This window comes from Vitis vinifera, chromosome 6, assembly GCF_030704535.1.
Source record: "Vitis vinifera cultivar Pinot Noir 40024 chromosome 6, ASM3070453v1".
Classification (NCBI taxonomy): domain Eukaryota; kingdom Viridiplantae; phylum Streptophyta; class Magnoliopsida; order Vitales; family Vitaceae; genus Vitis; species Vitis vinifera.
This window is the reverse complement of record NC_081810.1, coordinates 18013203-18036870: the sequence shown is the minus strand read 5'-3', so window position 1 is coordinate 18036870 and position 23668 is coordinate 18013203. Positions and strand designations below refer to the sequence as shown.

The window sequence follows — 23668 nt, the reverse complement described above, 5'->3', positions numbered from 1 at the left end:
ATAGGAATTAAAGCTTAATACTTAATCCAAATCAGATTAAACCAATAACCAAAACTAGATTGAAAATAACATATGGGGGTGTTTCACATCAAGGCTAATGGAACACCAAGAAATTATCCCATTGTGTACAGGGCTAAAAAAAAAAAAAAAATCTCAAAAAGAGTCTCCATCGTCAAGTACATATGATATAACTAATTCATGATCAGTGTATAGAAAAAAGTGTTAGGCTGAATTATAAGACGAGGTAGATGAATAACCAGCTGCAGCAGTCCACTACTTAAGGGCTTAAACATATTGATTGAAGTAAGTTGATTGACTCAAATTTTCCATAATCCTCATTCATCCATTCGAGGAAGCTCATTGAGATCAAAACCTAGCACTTTATTTCCCATACTTTCGCTGGCTTTTCCAGAGGCCGAGTCTTGGGTGGGTGTGGCTTGGGTTGATCCCTGAAAGTGAGCCCTCTTGTGGCCTCCAAGAGCCTGACCCGACCGGAAGTTTTTGCTGCAAATGTTGCACTTGAACCCATCTACCACCACCTTGGAGCTACCTTCTTTAGACTCTTCTTCTCCGGCATCCATGGCTTGGAGGTTGTTCTTATAACTATGGCTAGACCTGTGTCCACCTAAGGCCTGGAAAGTTGGGAAGACCTTATGGCAAGTGCTGCACTTATGCTCCCTGGGTGCCACAAGAGGCGACTCGCTTACTATTTTTTGATCGAGCTTGTTTCCGTTTTTGCTTCTATCAGTAGTGTTCTTGCTACCTGATTCCTCCTCTATGTTGTTGTCATGGCCTGCATCTCTGGGCCCTAACTCAGTATCTATCAAAGCCTTCTCTTTCAGCATCAGAGTCCCTCTTCCATCAATGCTCACCTCTTTTGATGGATAATTTCTCAAGCTTCCAAGTTGTAACACCACAACTTGTTTCCTCTTCTTCTCTCCTAAACATTCAGAAACTTGTTTCTTGTTCTTAACTCCATGTTTATGCGATAAACTGAGATCACCGGACAAAACCGAAGTAGAAGATGAGCTCAAGGGGTGATTCTTGCCCCTCCTTCCAGTTTTCGTCCAGGGCAGAAGAGGCTGAGAAGGACTAGTATCTGACGAAACCACAGTTGATTTCATGGCTGAAGGGCTCAAATCATCATTTTTCTTCGACACAGTGGAGCAAGAATCAGACTTGGCCGAGGGCGGAGGATTGATCCCCCTCCATTCTCTATCAGGATGGCACCTCATGTGCCCGTACACGGCCTTCTTCGAACGGAAACTCTTGGAACAAACAGGGCACAAGGCTTCGCTTCCAGTATTCTTCTCAGAAACACCACCCTCCGATCCATCATTCTTGAGGTTCGAAGTCTTATTCTTGTCGGAATCCTGCTCATCAAGGAGAGCTCTTGTCTGAATCTTAAAAGCTTTTGAACAACGCAACCCTTCGCTGTTGGAGCTGCATACCACTTCTGTCTTCATTATCACTGCCCTCCTTTTCCCCGTATCATAATCTTCTTCACCACCTCCCGTTTGAATCTTGATAAGATTCAAAGAATGCCCTTCTTCTGGTGAACCACCGGGGGCCAAGTTCTGCCCCTCTTGGCCTTCGCAAGATACATCATCAGCCATGAAACCCTATCACAAGAGGAAAACCACCATCCCACTGCTAAACTTCTCTCCGTGCTTTAGGCAGTGAGAACTGTTAAGTATGCTGAGATATAAGAGAAAAAAAATTAAGAAATAGAAAATATTGACAAATAAGGAAAGATGTGGAGATGGATATAGAAACCCGTTAGAGAACAGTGCCATCCCATTAGAAGTCTAATAGAAAACAAACCCTTTAGAGTTTCTATAGATACAAATCTCCTTTCCTTATAAATTTCAAGGTCATACTTTGATTCATCCTCCCAATCCTCTGCATAAATAATAAAATATACTATATTTGATTGGCCATTAAATAACAATAATTATTTTTATATTTTAAAATATAATTAATTAAGGTTGGGTTGAAATTTAACAATGCTTTTGTGGGTGATGATGAACTCCAAATTAAACCCTAGTTTCAAAATATTTATAAAAATTAGTTGTAATTAAATTATTAAGCACATTGAAAATTCTTTTCTTTAATTGTAGCATTAATTTTTTTTTTCTATTTAACCATTAATTCTTAATTTTTTTTTATATAGTACATAAAAGAAAAAGAGAGTAGGTGAAATGATTGGAATCAAGAGGTTTAATTTTGAGTAGAGATAGGATATTGATGAAAAGGTCTAAAATATGATTTATATTAATTTTATTTTTGTCCATGGTAAGCCTTAACTTGTCTTTTCTATATAAACATCAATCTTGGAGTTAAAAGTCCATCACATAATCTTATTACCTTATTGTTATCATATAATCCTTATCCCCTTCTTAATTTACTTTCATCAATAATTAAATTTAAATTATGAGACACGTCTACATGTATAAAAGCAAATCCAACTTTAGAAATTAATTTTTTGGTTCCCATTTGAACTATATATATATAACATAAATACTTTTATTAATCACCCTTGCTACATAAACATATAATTTGACTTGATAATATATTGACTTATTTGATTAAAAGGGCTATTGAAAATCCAATTTTGAAAATCTAATCTTCAATACTTTTTATTTTGACAAAAATATCGTCATTTTTTAGGAATGGTAATGTGGTGGAGTTTTTTTGGGTACCTGCCCATAATGGAACGGGTTTGAAATTTAAATAAATAGATTTGAAATGAGTTTGAGATTTTTTTAAAAACCCAAGATAGGTTTGAGTATTGTCTTCTCCTGCTCCACCCAATTATATATAAAATTTAACTTCAAAAATTAAATTAATTTAATTTTTATTTACTTATTTTTAATATATAATAATAATAAAATACTTTTCAAATAAGTTATAACAAATTATAATATTTTAATTATTTATAAAAATATATATATTAATGTAATTAAAAAAATTACTATTATTTTTAAATTTTCATACTCACCTTGCTCAGTTTAATTTTTTTAATGGAATATGGATGAGAAATATTTTGAATAAATAAGACGGGGCTAGGATGGGGCCGACTCATCCCAAACCCACCCCATTGCCAACCTTATTATTATTTTCTTATAAAAATAACTCTTTCTTTTAAAACCTTAATATAAATATTTGAAATAGTTAAAGACATTTCTATAAAAAATAAGTTACTCTTCAAGCAATAACATGAAAGACGTTAAATTCATATATATGATAATTATTTCATCCCTTTTAATTAACTAATTAATTCTAACACATTTTGATGGTAGTTCAAACAAGGTTGCACATATAGTTAAAGTTTAATAAGTACTAATATTTTTTTTAAGGGTTATTTGGTTAACAAGATTATAATGATAGGGTTATTTCATTTACTTCCCCTAATATTTCGATTAAATGCTTCTAACCCTTATACGTTTTATCATTTTCATTTCTTATTTTTACTCACCTCCTCCCCTCTCACTTAAAATAAAGGAAGTGTATGATCAAATTTAAACCCATAGATGCTATATATATTTAGCTAAAACCTCAAAGAAAGTAAATGAAATTAATCTTATAATAATATCCATATTTATAAAACTATCGCATCCCTTTTAAAACATATTACTATAGGGTAAATAAATAATCGAGGATGAATCTCATCCAAGAAGCTAGGGGATTTTTTATTTTTATTTTTTCACCTTTTCCCACAAATTAGACATAAAATTAGAAAAAAATTAAAGAAAACTGTAACATTGACAAAATTATAGAAAAAAAATAGTATTGGAAATTACAAATTGTAAATTAAACTCATATTTGTCATTGGAGAGCTACAACAGATCACAGATTTATATATTAATTTTCTTATTGATTGTTTCAGGAGATGATATTTGCATAAGAAAACCTAACATTTCAAACGAATTCTAGCAGTTTTAGGGTTGAATCCAACATGAGAGAGAAAATTTCTGCTGTCTCATCTGTAACAAAGCTTAAAACTATAGCCCTATTTAGAAAGAAAATCTTCCCATATGAAAATATAAGAATGCAATATCTATGATACTTTATTATTCTCTTGATATTATTTATTTTTAATAAAAAATTAATTATACTTTTATAAAGATGTTATTATTCATATTTTTTTAACACATTAAAATAGTATATTTTCATGAAACTTCAATTTATAATTTTATTATTTATTTATTTTATTAAAACTATTTATTTGTAATTAAAAACTATTTATATTTTTAATAAGATTTTAATTACATTTAATCAATATTGAATTTACAATATTTTTAAAAAATCAAAATAGAAAAATTATTTTAAAAACAATCCATTCAAATAAGTTTTTTATTTATTTTTAAAAACCTATTTTTAAAAACAACTTATAAAAATATTTTTTAATTTAAAAACAAACTTTAAAATTAAGCATAAGAAAATATGGCCAAATGACCCCTAATTCTTAATTATTTTGAAAATCAAATTCATGGAGGCCTTTCTTTTTTAATTATTTTTTAGCAGACAATATTAATGCTTCTTGTGGGCTTTTTGCATCACTTGTGAGCTTAATATTCAATTAATAGAGATTTTAAGAAGTGTTTTTTATCTTCCAAATATTATAAAGGTTAAAACACTTCCTAAATTACTACTAAACATAGTTTGAAAAAACTTTTTCTTTAAATAAAATATTCGAAAATATTTAGAAGATTTTTTCGAGAAATCTTGAGAATAAAAATGACGAATTTCTTGATGTAATTAATTTCATGCATTTCATACATGTAATTCTACTTTCTTTGCTTCTTCTCAAATCCATGCATTACATCTATCAATTAAATAAAAAATTAATAAAATTATTAAAATCACCTCAATTCATTAATAGAGATGATTTTGAGTTTTTTTTTTCCTCAAAAGTCATTTGAGTTCCTTTTGGACTCTAACCTTTGAGAATTTTATTCATTATTTTAAAAAAAAAGTAAATGGTGATAAAATCAAATTTCCAATAAATAAATAAATATTTTTATAAATAAGTAATCAATTTTCACTAACTAATAATAATTGGATAAATAAAAAAAATAAAAAATCAATCATATAAATAAATAATTTATGTCCCATTACCAAATTAAAAATATGCGATATAGCAGTCTATTTTTGGTACCTTGATATCCATATTTTTTTTGTGCGTTATATGCTAAAATAGTATTTTTTTTATTAAAAAAATATAATTTATGATTTTGTTATAATATTACTATTCACTTTTACTAAAAATATATAAAATTACAAAATTAATTTCATTTTTAATAAGACTTAAATTTACTTTAATTAATATTATATGAATTAAATTTATAATATTTTTACAAAATCAAAACACAATTATTTTCAAAAATAATTTATTTAAACAAATTTTTTTATTTTTAAAAACAACTTACTAAAAGCTTTTATTTATTTATTTATTTTTATGAAATTTTAAAAAGCTGTTTTTATTCTTTTAACTTAAACAACTTGCTAAATGTAATTTATTCAATTATAATTACTAATTGATTTTACCTAAGCTATGTTTGGTTGGCAAGATATGATTATTATTTCCAATGAGATATGTATATACTATGAAGATGGTATTTTAAGATAACATATCCAATGAGATATATTATATTATATTATATTATATTTATATTTTATTTATTAAATAAATAAAAAATAATATGAAATATATATTATTTTCAGCGTTTAAAATAAAAATTATATCATAATCAAATATTTTTTATTTAAAAAAATGAAAATTTTGTTATGTTTAACAATATTCATGATTAGAATATTTAAATTTTACAAATAATTTTTTTATATTATGTTATTTAATATATAAAAATAATATATATATATTAATATTATTTTATAAATATTTTTTTAGTTTTTCATTTTTAATCATAAATTTAATTTATAATAAAAAAATTTATTTTGTAAAATGAGTATATTAAAAAATAAAAAATTGATAAGAAATAATTTTTTGATATAATTATATCGAGATTGACATATTTTGTATCAAAGGAATAAAAGAAAGAGAGTAGATAATATATCTAATTCACTATCACATGTTTGATTAAATATAGGAGGATAGGATAGGATTCTGTTATCCTATCTTCTATTATATTCAACATATCCTAAAAGTACAGAAGTAGCTTTTGTAAGGTACACAGAAACTAGGCCACAAAACCACCCCCCAGTGGTTGTTCTTATTCTTATTGATTGTTTTAGGAGACAATGCGCACATGTGTACAAAAGCCATTACATTCCAATCCAATTCTATCAGTTCTAGGGCTGAATCCAACAGCAGACAAATAAATTTCAGCAGTTCCATCTGGGAGAGTTCAAAACTATTTTACTTCTATTCGGACCAATAAAATCATCCCATAAGGAAAATTACAAAATCTATAAGCCTTTACTCAATAAGTGTAACTTACTGAATTGTAGGGAGAACACTGCACCACCTTCATTCTTTTTCCATTGGGGGAAGCTCGTTGAGATCAAAATCCAAAACTCTTTTTATCCTATCTCATTTTATACTAGGCCAACAAAACCACCCCACAGTGCTTGTTCTTATTCTTGTTGATTGTTTTAGGAGACAATGCATGTGTACAAAAGCCATTACATTCCAATCCAATTCTATCAGTTCTAGGGCTGAATCCATGGCTTGGAGGTTGTTCTTATAACTATGGCTGGACCTGTGTCCACCTAAGGCTTGGAGAGTTGGGAAGACCTTATGGCAAGTGCTGCACTTAGACTCCCTGGGTGCCACAAGAAGCGACTCGCTTTCTATTTCTTGATCGAGCTTGTTTCTGTTTTTGCTTCTGTCAGTAGTGTGCTTGCTACCTGATTCCTCCTTTATGTTGTTGTCAAGACCTGCTTCTTGTTGGAACCAATGTTTCTGTTGCCCTGATAATCAAGGTGAGATCTCATCTGACCCCTCGAAACTCTTTGCTGCTGGTGTTGCAAAACGCTCTTGCCTCCGCTATTCCTCTTCTACTTTTCCATCATCAGCATTTGCCACCTCCCATCGAATCTTTGATAAAACCGAGTCTAATAATTTAAAAACAAAATAAACAACTATCAATACTACAAATTTATGAATAAAAATTGATTTATAAGGACTCTATTATTTTTTTTGAGCATATAATTATATATTTTGTAAATTTTTTCTTTAGATAAATGAATTTCAAACTAAACAAATACTTTGTATTGAATTTATTAATGGGTTTCAATTTTTTTTTTTAAAAATAAGTTGTAACTCAAAACATAGATGTATGTAATCAATACAAAATATAATATAGAAAAATTAATATATTATGATTCCTAACCTTATTGTTTTTGTCATATGCACAATTAAATTTTTTAAATTTTCTTACTGGGTCAATAAATTCTAAATTAAGTGAAATATAATTAATAATTTAATATTTTTAATGAATCTTTTAAATTTTAAGAATAATTTAGAATTCAAAAAATTGGTCCAATTAATTACATATTAAATCAAGACATTCTAAAATACTTGGTAATTAATTATTAAATATGTACAAGTAATGAAAAATTTGACTTGTTTACATATTAAAAAAGTTAAATTTTACTAACAATTATTATTATAATTTGTTTTTAATAAAAAGGAAATCAGTTGTGCTTTTAAAGATATTAATATCCATATTTTTTAAAAATATATTAAAATATTATATTTTTTTAATATAAAAAATATATATTTTTTTTATTAGAACATTACCATTCATTTTTACTAAAAACTATGTATTTTTTAAATTTATTTATAATTACAAAACTAATTTCATTTTTAATAATATTTGAATTAAATGTAATTAATATTGTATAAATTAAATTTACAGTGATTTTACAAATCAGAATAGAAAACTTATTTGTAAAAACAATTCATCCAATTATGGTATGATGTATGTATGTATGGTATGGAGCAAACAATGGAGCTGATCAGTAACAATATTCAAGTAAGTTTTGGTGTCATGAAACTAAACCAGCCTCCAGTTCTTGTTCTTATTCTTATTGATTGTTTCTGGAGATAATGCATGCGTACAAAAGCCCTAACAATATTCCAAACGAATTCTATCAATTTTAGGGCTGAATCCAACAGGAAAGAAATAACTTTCAGCTGTTCCACCTGAGAAAGCTTAGAACTGTATGGTTCCCATATGGAAAATATAAGAATATATACAATATCTATAGGCCTTTACCCAGCAACTGTAACTTATTGAATTGTAGGAAAAAAGATGCACAATTACAACTGCACTGCACCACCTTCATTCTTCTTCCATCGGGGGAAGCTCATTGAGATCGAAATCCAAAACTCTTGGGCCTGCACTCTGGCTGGCTTCTTCATCAGACAATATTAATGCTTCTTGTCTGGGTGTGGCTAATTGGGCTGGCTTCTGCCGATGAGATGTCTGGTGGCCCCCAAGAGCCTGACCCGTGGGGAAGCTCTTGTTGCAGGTCCGGCACTTGTGGGCTTTTTGAACCACTTGTTTGGCATGCTTGGAAGTGCCAACGGCTAGGCCTTCTTCCTCAGAAGCTGCGGTATGTGAAGATGATGCATGCTTATTCCCCATGGTCAAGGCTTGGTAAGTCGGAAAGGCTTTATTGCGAGCGCCGTGTTTATATGTCCTCGGTAATAATGTCTTCAGAAATCGCTTATTATCAGAAACATCCATATAGCTTACGAACTTTGGGGTCTTCTTTGTATTCTTTGCAATCTGATCATCAAGTTGTCCCCCAGGTATAATTCTATCATCACTACTCTTCTTGTCCGTATCAACTTCTTTTGGTCCCAAATTGAACCCTGTTTTTAGAAAATCCTTCCAAGAAGCACCCCCTTTGTTTCCAGCATCTTCTTGGCCTCTGAACCCCAAAGCTCCTCTTTCATGGATTTTCAGCTTCTTGGATGGATAATCCCTAATTAGCTTCCCAACTTGTAACATCTTCATTTGTTGCCTCTTCTGCAGGCCTACACATTCAGAAACTTGATGCTTTTCCTCACTTTCTTTCTTCTGCGATGAGCTGATATTACAGGACGAACCCGAAGAAGAATACGAGTTGATGATGCGATTCTGGCCCCTCATTCCAGTTTTCGTCAACTGTAAAGGAGGCTGAGAAGGACTAATATCAGATGAAACCACGGTCGATGTCATGGACGCATGGCTCAATCCATCAATTCCCTGAGACACAGAGGAGCAAGAAACAGTCTTGGCGAAGGGCGGAGGATTGATCCCCCTCCATTCTCTCTCAGGATGGCACCGCATGTGCCCGTACATGGCCTTCTTCGAATGGAAACCCTTGGAACAAACAGGGCACTTGGCTTGATCAGTTCCACCAATATTCTCAGCAACACCACTCTCTGATCCGTTCTTGAGGTTCCGAGTCTTATTCTTGTTGGAACGACCGACTCTGTTGCCCTGATCATCAAGGCGAGCTCTCATCCGACCCTTGAAACCTTCTGAACAACCCAACCCTTTGCTGCTGATGTTGCATTCCAGTCTTGCCTCCACTATTACTTTACCGCTTTTCCCATCATCAACTTCGTCGCCACCTCCCATCGGAATGTTGATTGGCTTCAAAGAAAGCCAATTTTCAGGTAAACCAGCGGAGCCTAAACCTTGCCTCTCTTCGCCGTCACAAGGTACAGCTTCCCCCATCAGACCCTTGACAAAAAAAACAAAAAAGAAAAACCTGGAACCTGGTTGTGAGAAGTGGACTGAAAGAAGTGTAGGCAGAGGAAGAGTAGATAAGGAGAACGGTTTCTATTTTGCTGATATATATAATTCTAATAGAAACCCTAGGGCCCTAGAGTTTCTATGCTTACCGATCTCCTTTCCTTAATAAAATATACTAGTATATTTATTTGGGTATTAAATAATAACAATAATTATTTTATCCCCTAATCTAATCTCCAACTTAAATTAGCGGTTCTAAGTTATTTCTAACTCTATTATTCTGAATAATGAAATTTATGTTGCATCTACTAAGGAAATCATGTTGTGAAGTTTGTTCTTAAATAAAAGACTTGAAAGTATCTTCAAGATTTTTTGAGAAATCCTGAGGATAAATATGCGAATTTCAAGATATCATTAATCTCATGTTTTTCAGTTATGTAATTCTCATGAACTTCTTCTGGCTTCTTCTCAAATCCATGCATTAATTAATGAAATATTAAAATCACCTCAATTCATTAATAGAAACGGTTTTAGAGTAACATTATAGATGGGTCATTTTTCTTTTTATTTTTTATTTTTTCAAGTGGGGTGTTTGGTAAAATTTAATATTTATTAGTTAATGACTTAAATTAAATTATATTTAAATTATTAACTTAAAATTTATTATTTTTTACTTTAAATATTAAAGTTGTTTGATTATATATATATATAAATTATAACCAAAACAAAGGAGATAGGTAACAATGAAAGTGGGGGTGAAACAATGAATATGGTGAAAGTAATTAAGATAATAGGGGTAAAAAGATAAAGTAAAAACGTGAATTTAAGAATAAGTTAATTCACTTTCTCGAGTTAATTTTTTAGAGTTTTATTTTTAATTAAAAAAAGTAAGTAGTGGTAAAATCATTTTTTAAAAATAAATAATTAAATATTTTTTTTTTAGTTTTTCATTTTTAATCATAAATTTAATTTATAATAAAAAAATTTATTTTGTAAAATGAGTATATTTAAAAATAAAAAATTGATAAGAAATAATTTTTTGATATATGTCTATCGTGATTAACATATTTTGTATCAAATGAATAAAAGAAAGTGAGTGGATAATATATCTAATTCACTATCACATGTTTAATCTGATTAAATATAGGATGAAAGGATATGATAATTTTTCTCTTATCCTATCTCATATTATACGTATACAAAAGAAAGTAACTTTTGTAAGGTACACAGAAGCCACAAAACCACCCCCCAATGCTTGTTCTTATTCTTATTGATTGTTTTAGGAGACGATGCATGTGTACAAAAGCCATTACATTCCAATCCAATTCTATCAGTTCTAGGGCTGAATCCAACAGCAGACAAATAAATTTCAGCAGTTCCATCTGGGAGAGTTCAAAACTATTTTACTTCTATTCGGACCAATAAAATCATCCCATAAGGAAAATTACAAAATCTATAAGCCTTTACTCAATAAGTGCAACTTACTGAATTGTAGGGAGAACACTGCACCACCTTCATTCTTTTCCCATTGGGGGAAGCTCGTTGAGATCAAAATCCAAAACTCTTGGACCTGCATTCTGGCTGGCTTCTTGCTTGGTTGTAGCTAATTGGGCTGGCTTCGGCCGGTGAGTTATCTGGTGGCCCCCAAGAGCCTGACCCGTGGGGAAGCTCTTGTTGCAGATCCGGCACTTGTGGGATTTTTGCACCACCTGCTTGGCATGCTTGGAAGTGCCAAGGGCTTGGCCTTCTTCCTCAGAAGCTGCGGTATGTGAAGATGATGCATATTTATTCCCCATGGTCAAGGCTTGGTAAGTCGGAAAAGTGCCGCATTTATATTTCCTCGGTAATAATGTCTTCAGAAACCGGTTATTATCAGAAACATCCATATAGCTTACGAACTTTGGAGTCCTCTTCTTTGTATTCTTTGCAATCTGATCATCAAGTTGTCCCCCAGGTATAATTCTATCATCACTACTCTTCTTGTCCGTATCAACTTCTTTTGGTCCCAAATTGAACCCTATTTTTAGAAAGTCCTTCCAAGAAGCACCACTTTTGTTTCCAGCATCTTCTTGGCCTCTGAACCCCAAAGCCCCTCTTTCATGGATTTTCAGCTTCTTGGATGGATAATCCCTTAGGTTCCCAACTTGTAACATCTTAAGTTGTTGCCTCTTCTGCAGGCCTGCACGTTCAGAAACTTGATGCTTTTCCTCAATTCCTTTGTTCTGCGATGAGCTGATATTACAGGACGAACCCGAAGAAGAATATAAGTTGATGATGCGATTCTGGCCCCTCCTTCCAGTTTTCGTCCACTGCAAAGGAGGCTGAGAAGGACTAATATCAGATGAAACCACGGTCGATGTCATGGACGCATGGCTCAAACCATCAATTCCCTGCGACACAGAGGAGCAAGAAACAGTCTTGGCGGAGGGCGGAGGATCGATCCCCCTCCATTCTCTCTCAGGATGGCACCTCATGTGCCCGTACATGGCCTTCTTCGAATGGAAATTCTTGGAACAAACAGGGCACTTGGCTTGATCAGTTCCACCAATATTCTCAGCAACACCACCCTCTGATCCGTTCTTGAGGTTCCAAGTCTTATTCTTGTTGGAACGACTGACTCTGTTGCCCTGATCATCAAGGCGAGCTCTCATCCGACCCTTGAAACCTTCTGAACAACCCAACCCTTTGCTGCTGATGTTGCATTCCAGTCTTGCCTCCACTATTACTCTATTACTTTTCCCATCATCAACTTCGTCGCCACCTCCCATCGGAGTGTTGATTGGCTTCGAAGAAAGCCAATTTTCCGGTAAACCAGCGGAGCCTAAACCTTGCCTCTCTTCGCCGTCACAAGGTACAGCTTCCCCCATCAGACCCTTGACAAAAAAAACAAAAAAACAACCTGGAACCTGGTTGTGAGAAGTGGACTGAAAGAAGTGTAGCCGGAGAAAGATTTGATCAGGAGAATGGTTTCTATTCTGCTTTCTTGAATCCTATCTTATATAATTCTAATAGAAACCTACGGCCCTAGAGTTTCTATTCTTACCGATCTCCTTTCCTTAATAAAATATACTAGTATATTTATTTGGGTATTAAATAATAACAATAATTATTTTTATCCCCTAATCTAATCTCCATCTTAATTTAAAGGTACTAAGTTATTTCCCACTCTATTATTCTGAATAATTAAATTTATGTTGTGCAGTTTGTTCTTAAATAAAAGACTTGAAAATCTCTTTAAGATTTTTTGAGAAATCCTGAGGATAAATATGACGAGTTTCAAGATATCATTAACATCATGTTTTTCAGTTATGTAATTCTCATGACTTTCTTCTGGCTTCTTCTTAAATCCATGCATTAATTAATGAAATATTAAAATCACCTCAATTCATTAATAGATACGGTTTTAGAGTAATAGATAGGTTGTTTTTTTTCCCTTATAAGGGAAGTGTTTGGTAGAACTTAATATTTATTACTTAATGACTTAAATTGACTTTAATTTAAATAATATTTAAATTATTAATTTAAATAATAATTAAATTATTAATTTAAAATTTATTAATTTTTACTTTAAATATTAAAATTATTTGACAAAATTACCTTAAAGATATATTTTAAATCATCAAATTGATATACATATATTCTCATATACATAGATGGCTTGTTTTTATTTTTTATTTTTTATTTAAGTGAGGTGTTTGGTAAAACTTAATATTTATTACTTAATAACTTAAATTAACTTTAAGTTAAATTATATTTAAATTATTAATTTAAAATTTATTAATTTTTACTTTAAATATTAAGATTGTTTGATAAAACTACCTTAAAGATATATTTTAAATCATCAATATATTCTCATAAATTATAATTAGAATAAAAGAGATCAAATAGCAATGAAAGTGGTAAAGATGTGAATTTAAGAATAAATTAATTCACTTCCGAGTTTTATTTTTTTATTAAAAAAAACATAAGTGGTGGTAAAATCAAAATTTCCAATAAATAAATAAATAATTTTATAATTAAATAATCATTTTTCACTAACTCATAATAATCGGAAAAATAAATAAATAATCAATCTTATAAATAAATAATCAATTTTCATTTATATATATACTCTTGGAAAAAAAAATTCAAAATTTCCTTTATCTATCTCATTACCAAATTAAAAATATGGTACAATATAAAAATGTATTTTTATTTATTTATAGAAATATGAAAGACACCACCAATGAGGTGGTATCACCTATATATTTTCACACCAACAAAGCAAAAATGCTAAAAACCCTTTTAACTACTTCAGAACCTTCTTGGGCAATTTGGAGTCCTTCTTGCTCTATCTGCTAGTCTTTAGAAATAATATCTGTATCTAAAAAGTTTTAAGATGAAAGGGGGTGAGCATTTTCACATGGGTGTCTTACACCCAAAGGGATTAATTGGTATTACTATGGTTTAAGGATAAACAAAATGAGCATTTAAACCATAAATGTACACTTATTCTTGGACTTTCACTGAAGATATGCATCTGTTTTCAAATATACTCTTCATTTGGAGTATTCTCAGGGTAAGCTTCTGTATTTTTCATACTAGGGATCTCACTCCCTTTTTAATATGTCTCTCACGAATCTTTTACTTTTATCATCATTTTTTTTTGGCCATTTCATACAAACCTTTCAATATATTTTTCTTTTTCATTTTCCTTCACACAACCATGATGCATATGAAATGTAATAAATTTACATATCATCATCCACAATTTTTGTAGGACATAATTTTTTATTTAATCCAAACATGCTAAAACATTCCAATACCCAAGGCAACAGTTTTTCTACAATTAAATCACCACAACCATTAAATAAAATTCTCAATAATCTATATATTAACAAAAACACAATTTATATCTTAATCATATAAACTTTATTTATTCTTGACAAGCTTAATAATTTCTAACACTCAACACAATGATTTTTTTATTTATAATTAAATCATCTCAAACATCACAATTTTTTTTTTATAAAAGGAATCCATAAACCACCAAGAAAAATACTTATAATAATAATTACACTTCAAATAATACATATAACACCTATTTATTTCCCAATAACAAAATTCATAATTTTTTTATAAAAAAAAATATTACCTCATATCAAAAAATTAATTCAATTATTAAAATTAAAATCCAACTCCATAGTGTTTATCACGTTAAATAGAGTATCCTCCTAAAATTTTATACCAGAATGACACATCGAAACCAAGCGGCATGCACCATCACTCTGTACCTCCATCTTCATTGCAAGCTTGTAGATTCTGATGCACATCCACACTTTCGCAGTAGCGCCGCATCTCCGCCACACCTCGTTCGCCACTGATACCACGACCAACGCCCCCTCGCTATCTTAGCATAGTCGGTGGAGCCCACCATACTTGTCATCAAAGCGCTACCATTATCCCCTTCTTCACGTGATTGCCATCGAAGAATTTTCTAGATCCAATATACCTCGTCTCCACACCACTCACGCACCCACAATTCTCTCCACGCCATTCCCTACTCTCACCATCTTCCTTATTGCTCGCATTGTCACGTTTCGCTAGTGGCCGCCACTCCCTCACACGTCAATCACGGAGCCACCCCATGTCCACAGTCTACACCACTGTCCTTTCCAAGACTCCAACCATGGTTGACGTTTCACTCTTGATTGAGGTTTAAAAGTGTGTTTCATCTCTACAATGTTAGTTTGAGGATTTGGGCTGTTTATGGGCTTTTATTTGGGCTTTCATTCATTGATTTATGCTTATGGACCTACGTCAGCCAGAGCTTAATGGCACTTAGATTTTGCTATTGGGCCTTAAGTCTTTGTCTTTGGGTTGGGTTTTCATTTGATTTATTTGAACACGATGAATTTAATTGATACATCGGTATTGCTTTGGGCTTAGGCTCTTTGGTTCATTTAGACCATTCAATTCATTTTGTTTCATTATCATGCTTATCGTATTATAGCAATTTGATTTCATAAATAATTTTGCTAAAAGAAATACTTTCCCAATCATTAGACTTGTAAATAAAATAAATTTAAAAATAATTTTTTAAACAAATTTGTAAAAATAATATTTTTTAAATCAAATTCTAAAAGGTATTTTTTTTTTTAATTTTTAAAAATTTTAATAAAAATTGTGAAATGATATCTTGTACATAAAATTGGATTGGGATTATTTTTTGTAAATAAAATTATAAAAATTATTGTATTGGAGATCTAAATGTGTGTGTATATATATATTAATTATTCTAAAAATGTGTTGAATTGTGAAAGTCAAATCATCTTTTTAGTTAGTTTAATAAGAGTTTGTTTGACAGTGATTCTAGAAAGCGCTTTTAGTCTAAAAAGTGTTTTTGAAAAATATTAGGTGTTTGACAAAATTTAAGAAACACTTTTGAAAATTTGAAAAAACATTTATATGATTGGAAAATTACTTATAATGTTTTCTAGAAAAATGCTTGATAGATGATTCGCCTAAAAACACTTCCAGAGAAAACACTTGCACTAAAAAATATTGTCAAACACACTCTAAGTCGATTTGTGTAATTTTCATTGTCTTTCTTGTACATTTTTATATTCAATCTTTATCATACCATTGCTTGTGGTTTTCCTTGTGTCGTATTCATTTGCCCAAAATCCATTGATTACTTAATTAAATGTCAAAGTGTCCTCCACTTGCTTATTAGAAAACATAGCTATTTGGGCTTAGAGTGATGCTAAATCATACCTTCCTGATAGCATCATTTGCTTAGAGTGGTGCTATAGTTTATCACGATAATATGATCATAAATAGATCAAGAAATATCTTTATAAAAAAATAAGAAATAACGAAGTCTAGTGAATACTTCACATTTTAGTGTGATGTTTATTATGATAACTAGAGAAATTGTTATAAATTTTTATATTGGATGTGAACTTTTGCCACATATATATATTTATGATGAAATGTGACTATTGGTCATGTGTATTTTTCTATAGCAAAATGTATTACACCACAAATTTATGAATATTTTTATAGCAAAACATATTTTGCCACAAATTTTATTTTATTGTCAAAATATGTTTGTAAAAATATATATTAATGGTAGATAGTTTCAAAATTATTTTACAAGGACATTCATTTAGTTTATATCACATTTAATAGAACATGTAAAAAACCCTAGAAGTAGAAATTATATAAAATGGTATTACCATATAAAGTAATAAGCAACAAGATACTCCAATATGTTTGTTAAAGTTAAAATCTTTTAATTTGTACACAAATGAAAAGTGAAGCTAGGTTCAACTAGTTCATATTATGTTTTGAAGTCACAAAAGATATAGGAAAGAGAGTTCGACAAAAAACTTCATTGTTAGACGTAACAAGACATCATTCCCATCATCTAAATCTTCCTTAATTTTATTTTCTAACATTACTACCATTCCTTTCTAGCACAATATTTATTATATAAATCATTCATATTATTGATATTTTATTTATATCATTTTTTTTAAACTCTTTTATCTTCATAAGAAGAAAACTAGAAGATATAGGAAACAACATTTAACATCAAGCTTCATTATATAACCTAACAAGGCATCCAACACAAATAATATAAAACATGCTTTGAAATCATTCCTACCATCTATATCTTCTTTAATTTATTTTTCCAACATCACCATCATCTCATTTTTCACAATTTTTATTATACAAATCATTCCTATTATTTATATTTTATTGATATCAAATTTCAACTCATTTGCCTTCACAAGATATAACTTGATAAATTTCTTCATCACCTCCCATTGAAATCTTGATAAGGTTCAAAGAAAACATATTTTCTAGTGAACCACAACAAGACATGAAACACAAATAATACAAAACATACTTTAAAATCATTCTCATCATCTATATCTTACTTAATTCAATTTTTTAATATTACTACCACCCATTTTTATCACAATATTTATTATTTATATTTTATTTAGATTAATTTTCAACTTTTTTTTGCCTCAAGGCACAACTTTGGCCATGAAACCCTTAACAAGAAGAAAACAAAGAATATGAAGGACATGAGTTTGACAACAAGCCTAATCATTGGACATAATAAAATGTCCAACAGACATAATATAAAACATGCTATGAAATCATTCTTATAATCTATATCTTTAATTTAATTTTCTATCATTACCACCATCCCTTTTCATCACAATATTTATTATATAAATCATTCATATTATTTATATTTTATTCATGTCAAATTTCAACTCATTTGCCTTAAAAAAATTACCACTTAATAAGCTTATTTGCCACCTTCCATCAGAATCTTGATATGGTTAAAAGAAAGCCTATTTTCTTATGAACAACTGGGGGCCAAGTTCTCTTATAGCTCTAGGGTGGTTAGAACTAAGAAATGTATTGTGTTATACGAGAAAGAAATTGAGGAAAGAGAGAAAAAATATAGGTAAATAATGAAAGGTGTGGAGACGGGCATAGAAATTCTATAGAGAATGGTTTAAATTTTTCTTTTTTCATTGTTGCCATTCATCATCATTGTATCTTTTTAGAATTCTAATATAAAACAAGCATGTAGAGTTTTTATAAATGCAAATGTCCTATTTTTTTTAAAAATTTTAAGTAGGTAGAGAGAGGTTGGAAATATTTTTGTAAGATATATGCTAGTGGTAGATACTTGCAAAATTATTTTATAAGGATATTCATTTAATTTATATCGCATTTTATAGGACATGTATAAAAAACCTAATAGAGAAATTATATAAAAGTATATTACCACACAAAACAATAAGCAACAGGATACTTCAACTTGTTTATGAAAGCTAAAATCATTTAAGTTGTGCAAAAAAAATAAAAAAATAAAAATAAAAATAAGGAAAAAGAAAAGTAAAGAGAGATTGAATGGGTTCATCTTGTTTATTGAAGCGATGTCTTAGAAAAGATGTAAGAAAGAGATTTTGACAAAAAGTTTCATTGTTGGACATAACAAGACATCCAACACTAAAAATACAAAACATGTTTTGAAATCATTCCCACTAACTATATGTCTTTTAATTTGATTTTCTAACATTACTACTGTTCCTTTTCATCTCAATATTTATTATATAAATCAATCATGTCATTTACATTTTATTCATATTAATTTTCAACTCTTTTACCTTCACAAAGACAAGAAAAAAACTATAATATTTAGGAAATAATATTTCACAACAAGCTTCATTATTGGAAATAACTAGACATTCAACACAAATAATATAAAACATGTTCTTAAATCATTCCAACCATCTATATTTTCTTTAATTTAATTTTTTTTTTATCATCACCACCATCTCTTTTTATCTCAATATTTATTATACAAATCATTCCTATTATTTGTATTTTATTTATATCAAATTAAACTCATTTGCCTTCAAAAGGTATAATTTGAAAGCCACCTCCCATCGGTATCTTGATAAGCTTCAAAGAAAGCCCATTTTCTGTTGAATCCCGGGTGGCTAAGTTCTCTTAGTGCTTTAGGTTGTGAGAACTAAGAAGTGTATTAAGATATACAAGGAAGAAACAAAGGAAAGAAAGAGAAAATATTAGTAAATAAGGAAGTTGTGGATATGGGCATAGAAAATCTTTTGTTAGTTAAAATTAAAACCCTTTAAGTTGTACACAAAAGAAAAGTGAAATAGATTCAACTAGTTCATCTTGTGCATTGAAGTGATTTCTTTAAAAAAATGTAGGAAAGAGAGTTTGATAAAAGCTTCATTATTGGAAATAACAAGACATCCACCACAAATAACACAAATAATGTTTTGAAATCATTCCCAACATCTATATTTTCCTTAGTTTGAATTTCTTACATTACTACCATTCCTTCTATTACGATATTTTTTTTATATAAATCATTCTTATTATTTATATTTTATTTATATTAATTTTCAACACTATTGCCTTCACAAGGCACAACTTCAGCCATGAAACCCTTAATAAGAAGAAAATCAGAATAAGTAGGAAACAACATTTGAGGACAAGTTTTATTATTTGACCGATCAAGACATTCAACACAAATAATACAAAACATGCTCTAAAATCATTCCCACAATCTATATCTTCTTTAATTTAATTTTCTAACATCACCATTATCTCTTTTCACCACAATATTTACTATACAAGTCATTCCTATTATTTATACCAAATTTAAACTCCTTTGCCTTAAGAAGGTACCAATTTAAAAGCATCTTCGCCACCTCCCATCGAAATCTTGATAAGCTTCAAAGAAAGCCTATTTTTTGGTCAATCGTCCAAGGCCAAGTTCTCTTAGTGCTTTAGGGTTGTGAGAACTTAGAAGCGCATTGAGATATACGAGGAAGAAATAAAGGAACAAAAGAGAATATTGGTAAATAAGGAAAGTTGTGGAGATGACATAGAAAATCCCTAAAGAATGGTTTCTATTTTTCTTTCATTGCTGTCATTCCTTATGATTGTATCCTATTAGAATTCTTTCATAAAATAAGCCCATAGAGTTTCTATAGGTACGAATGTCCTTGTAAATTTATGGTAGGTAGTTGTGGGAAATATTTTTGTCAAGATATATGCTAATGGTAGATAGTTGTAAAATTATTTTACAAGGACATTCACTTAGTTTATTTTGCATTTTATATAATATGTAAAAAAAACCTAGAAGAAAAATTATATAAAAGATGTAGGAAAAAGAGTTTGACAAAAAGCTTCATTGTTGGACATAACAAAATGTACAATACAAATAATACAAAGCATGCTTTAAAATAATTCCCACCATCTATGTTTTCCATAATTTTATTGTCTAACATTACTACCATCTCATTCATCACAATAGTCCTTATACAAATCATTCCCATTATTTATGTTACATTTATATCAAATTTGCATTCATTTGCCTTCACAAGGTATAACTTGATAAGCTTCTTGGCCACTTCCCATAGGAATCTTGACAAACTTCAAAGAAAGCCTATTTTCTGGTAAATATTGGTAACTAAGGAAAGACGTGAAGATTAACATAGAAACTCTTTAGAGAATGGTTTCCATTTTTCTTTTATTGCTACCATTCCTCTTTATCGTATCTTATTAGAATCCTAACATAAAACAAACATGTAAAGTTTCTATAGGTACGAATGTCCTTTCTTTATAAATTTTAAATAGGCAGTGATGAAAAATATTATAAGGACATTAATGGTAAATAGTTGCAAAATTATTTTATAAGGACATTCATTTGGTTTATATCACATTTTATGGGACATGTGAAAAAAAAAAAAAAACCCTAGTAGATATTATATAAAAGGATACTACCACAAAAAAAAAAAAAAAAAAAATCTAGTAGATATTATATAAAAGGATACTAACAAGATACTCCAATTTGTTTGTTAAAGTAAAAACTTTTAAGTTGTGTATAAAAGAAAGTGAAGCAATGTTTGACAACAAACTTTATTGTTTGATATAATATGACATCCAATTCAAAAAATACAAAACATGCTTTGAAATCATATCCACTATCTAAATCTTCTTTATTTTAACTTTCTAACACCACTACCATATTTTTTCATCACAATATTTGTTATACAAATCATTCTTATTATTTATATTTTTTTGCATTATTTGGGTTGTTTGATTGATGAATATGTGTATTTGGATAACACAAACAAGTTCGATAAAATTGAAGTAATATATAAAGCAATCTTCAAACATTGAGGATATCTATAATCAAGACAGATAAATAAGGGCAATGTTTTAAAAGATAAATTATCACTTATAACATCTACTTTAATGGAACTCAAATCTTCTGAATTAAAGATTTTTTTTTTTTGTATCACATCTTTTAATATGTTTTCTTTTATGAATTCCTTCTATTTTGAAGTATGAAGCAAATATTTTAAATTAATTTTTTTATCTTTTTATTTTTTTTATTTTAGATGTAATATATTATCATAACTTTTAGAATATATACATTCACCATCCCAAATCAATTGCATTGCTCTTCCTACGACCTTTAGATTGAGAGCAGGCGGATGCTCTTATATAAACTCAGCCTTTGATCCCATTCGAGATTTTCCTATTCCATTTCAAAGATTGCTTGTGGAATTCTTTTCAAGTCTTGTAAAAAAACCCATGACTACACTCATCCTAGCCAGAGATAGACTACTCTCATCCATTCCTACCTTGGGATTGGGAAATGAAAATCAAGAGTCTAGTCTTAGGGATAATCCTTACCCATTGCCTTAGGAATCCAAGAGCTTACTAATTAGATTGAACAAGTTTCTTCACTGGTAAGGGTCAAGCCTTGACTTGCATGTCAATTCCTCATCCATTCAATTCAATATAGATTCCAAACCTTGTCTTCAAATATACTATCTATCTACAATTCTTCCCTTCCTTCTTATACTCTAGATCATGTCCCATCTCTCTTTCTCTCATTTACTTTGATTAAGTCTAAGTAGGGTAGCCTTACCACTTGACTAGTAAGGGAAAAACCCTTTACTAAAAAAAAGAGCTAGGGCTTTTTTCGCTTGTTCATCAAGCTTTTGAGCAACTCTTTCAATTGCTGTCTATTCTCCCAACATGTTCAAGAACCAAGAACCATCCAAGGATTGGACGACTGAAGGGAGCTTGTTTATAGAAAGAACATAGGCCAATAAAAAAAAAAAAAAAAGCACAACGTGCAACAAACTCTTTGCTCCTAGTCACTAAGTAGTGCTATTCTATTCTCTGGGAGACTCCGCCAAGAGGTTCTTTCTCTCACATAATTTCACCTGCTTTTTGAACTAAGGCTAAGCTAATAAGGCATTATTTCATGTCATGATTCTTTCTCATTGAATGCACTTTCCTTTTTTATTTTGAGCCGTGTAGTTCATACATGTTACACTTGCACCATTTTGAGTTTGACTTACCCAATTACATGCCAAGAATTATCCATATTTACAATGGTGATACTCATATGCAAGACCCCTAACCCTAAATTGCTCCTTCCTTACCATCACTATCCCACCTAGATTCCAAATCAAGAACACAGATTCTCCCTTCCTACTTTAGAAACAGAAAGCCTAACTTATGCACAATCAACTAGATTGATCAGAAATAGAGTCCGACTGTGCATGTGTCATTTGGGACCTCCCCTTTCATTACGTTATCAACCATAAATTTTGCATACTAGTTCAAACTAGAAGCTTAAAGTCCTTACTCAACTATAAGTATAGTAAGAAAAGGGCTATGACCTCTTTTAATGTTATTACTCTATCCATAGGGAGAAGACAAAGAGACAATTCAAGGTGTTATACTTAGAGTGATTTAAGAAGGTAATGTTTTTGTAAGGAAAGCCCAATACAAGCACGAAAAGCTTAGATTAAGTAAAGGGAGTTGTAGATAAAGGGCTTAAACTAAAGTACAAATCACTTTCACAACTATAGATGGGTTCGTATATGATCTCTCCTATTGTGCTCAATACAACAAAACTTATTGAACCGACAGAAGCTAAGTGAAGTTATAGGAAGCACAAAACCCCCTAAAAACTTTTATGTTATGCATAAATGCATATTAGTGATGTGATGGAGAATAAGTTAAAAGAATAATTTTATATTTGGATTTTCAAACAAAATTTTGTTCTTAAAAATGTCCTTATACCCACCCAAATACATTCACTCTTGCACTTATGACCAAACTTTGACCACATTTACATATTTTTTATAGTGACATTTTACCACAGTTATTTCATAGTTAGAAATTATATTTTATCGTAAACCTTTTTCATAGTTGCAAGTAATATCTGTGTCAAGAACTTTCCTTTTTCCTTTTTTTTTTATTTTTATTATCACTTCTTATTGTGCTTGAAAGCAATATTTTATCAATTTTTGTACTTAAAAAGTGATATTTTGTTATAAGCCTTGTATCATCACATATGCACACTCTTTCAA

The 23668-nt window shown here is 30.1% G+C and overlaps 2 protein-coding genes across 2 annotated transcripts; both read right to left on the bottom strand.

Moving 5' to 3' along the window:
* Positions 1-68: 68 nt before the first annotated feature.
* LOC104879681 (uncharacterized) lies at positions 69-9767 on the bottom strand. Its single transcript, XM_019220450.2, has 2 exons — positions 8313-9767; positions 69-1622 (listed from the first exon to the last, which is right to left on the bottom strand). Exons 1-2 carry the CDS (start codon positions 9696-9698, stop codon positions 336-338), a joined length of 2673 nt encoding a protein of 890 aa, XP_019075995.1. The 5' UTR covers positions 9699-9767; the 3' UTR covers positions 69-335.
* Positions 9768-10956: 1189 nt separating this feature from the next.
* LOC104879682 (uncharacterized) lies at positions 10957-12583 on the bottom strand. The gene has a single exon (XM_010653378.3). The coding sequence runs from the start codon at positions 12581-12583 to the stop codon at positions 11231-11233; it is 1353 nt and encodes a 450-aa protein (XP_010651680.1). The 3' UTR covers positions 10957-11230.
* Between the last annotated feature and the right edge of the window lie 11085 nt (positions 12584-23668).

What these genes read in the sequence shown, in the direction of transcription:
- LOC104879682 (XM_010653378.3), bottom strand. Translation starts at nt 12,583, where the DNA reads ATGGGGGAAGCTGTACCTTGTGACGGCGAAGAGAGGCAAGGTTTAGGC.
- LOC104879681 (XM_019220450.2), bottom strand. Translation starts at nt 9,698, where the DNA reads ATGGGGGAAGCTGTACCTTGTGACGGCGAAGAGAGGCAAGGTTTAGGC. An exon ending in TTCCCCCGATGGAAGAAGAA is followed by an intron (nt 1,623 to 8,312) that starts TGAAGGTGGTGC and finishes CTCTTGTGATAG; the next exon opens with GGTTTCATGGCTGATGATGT.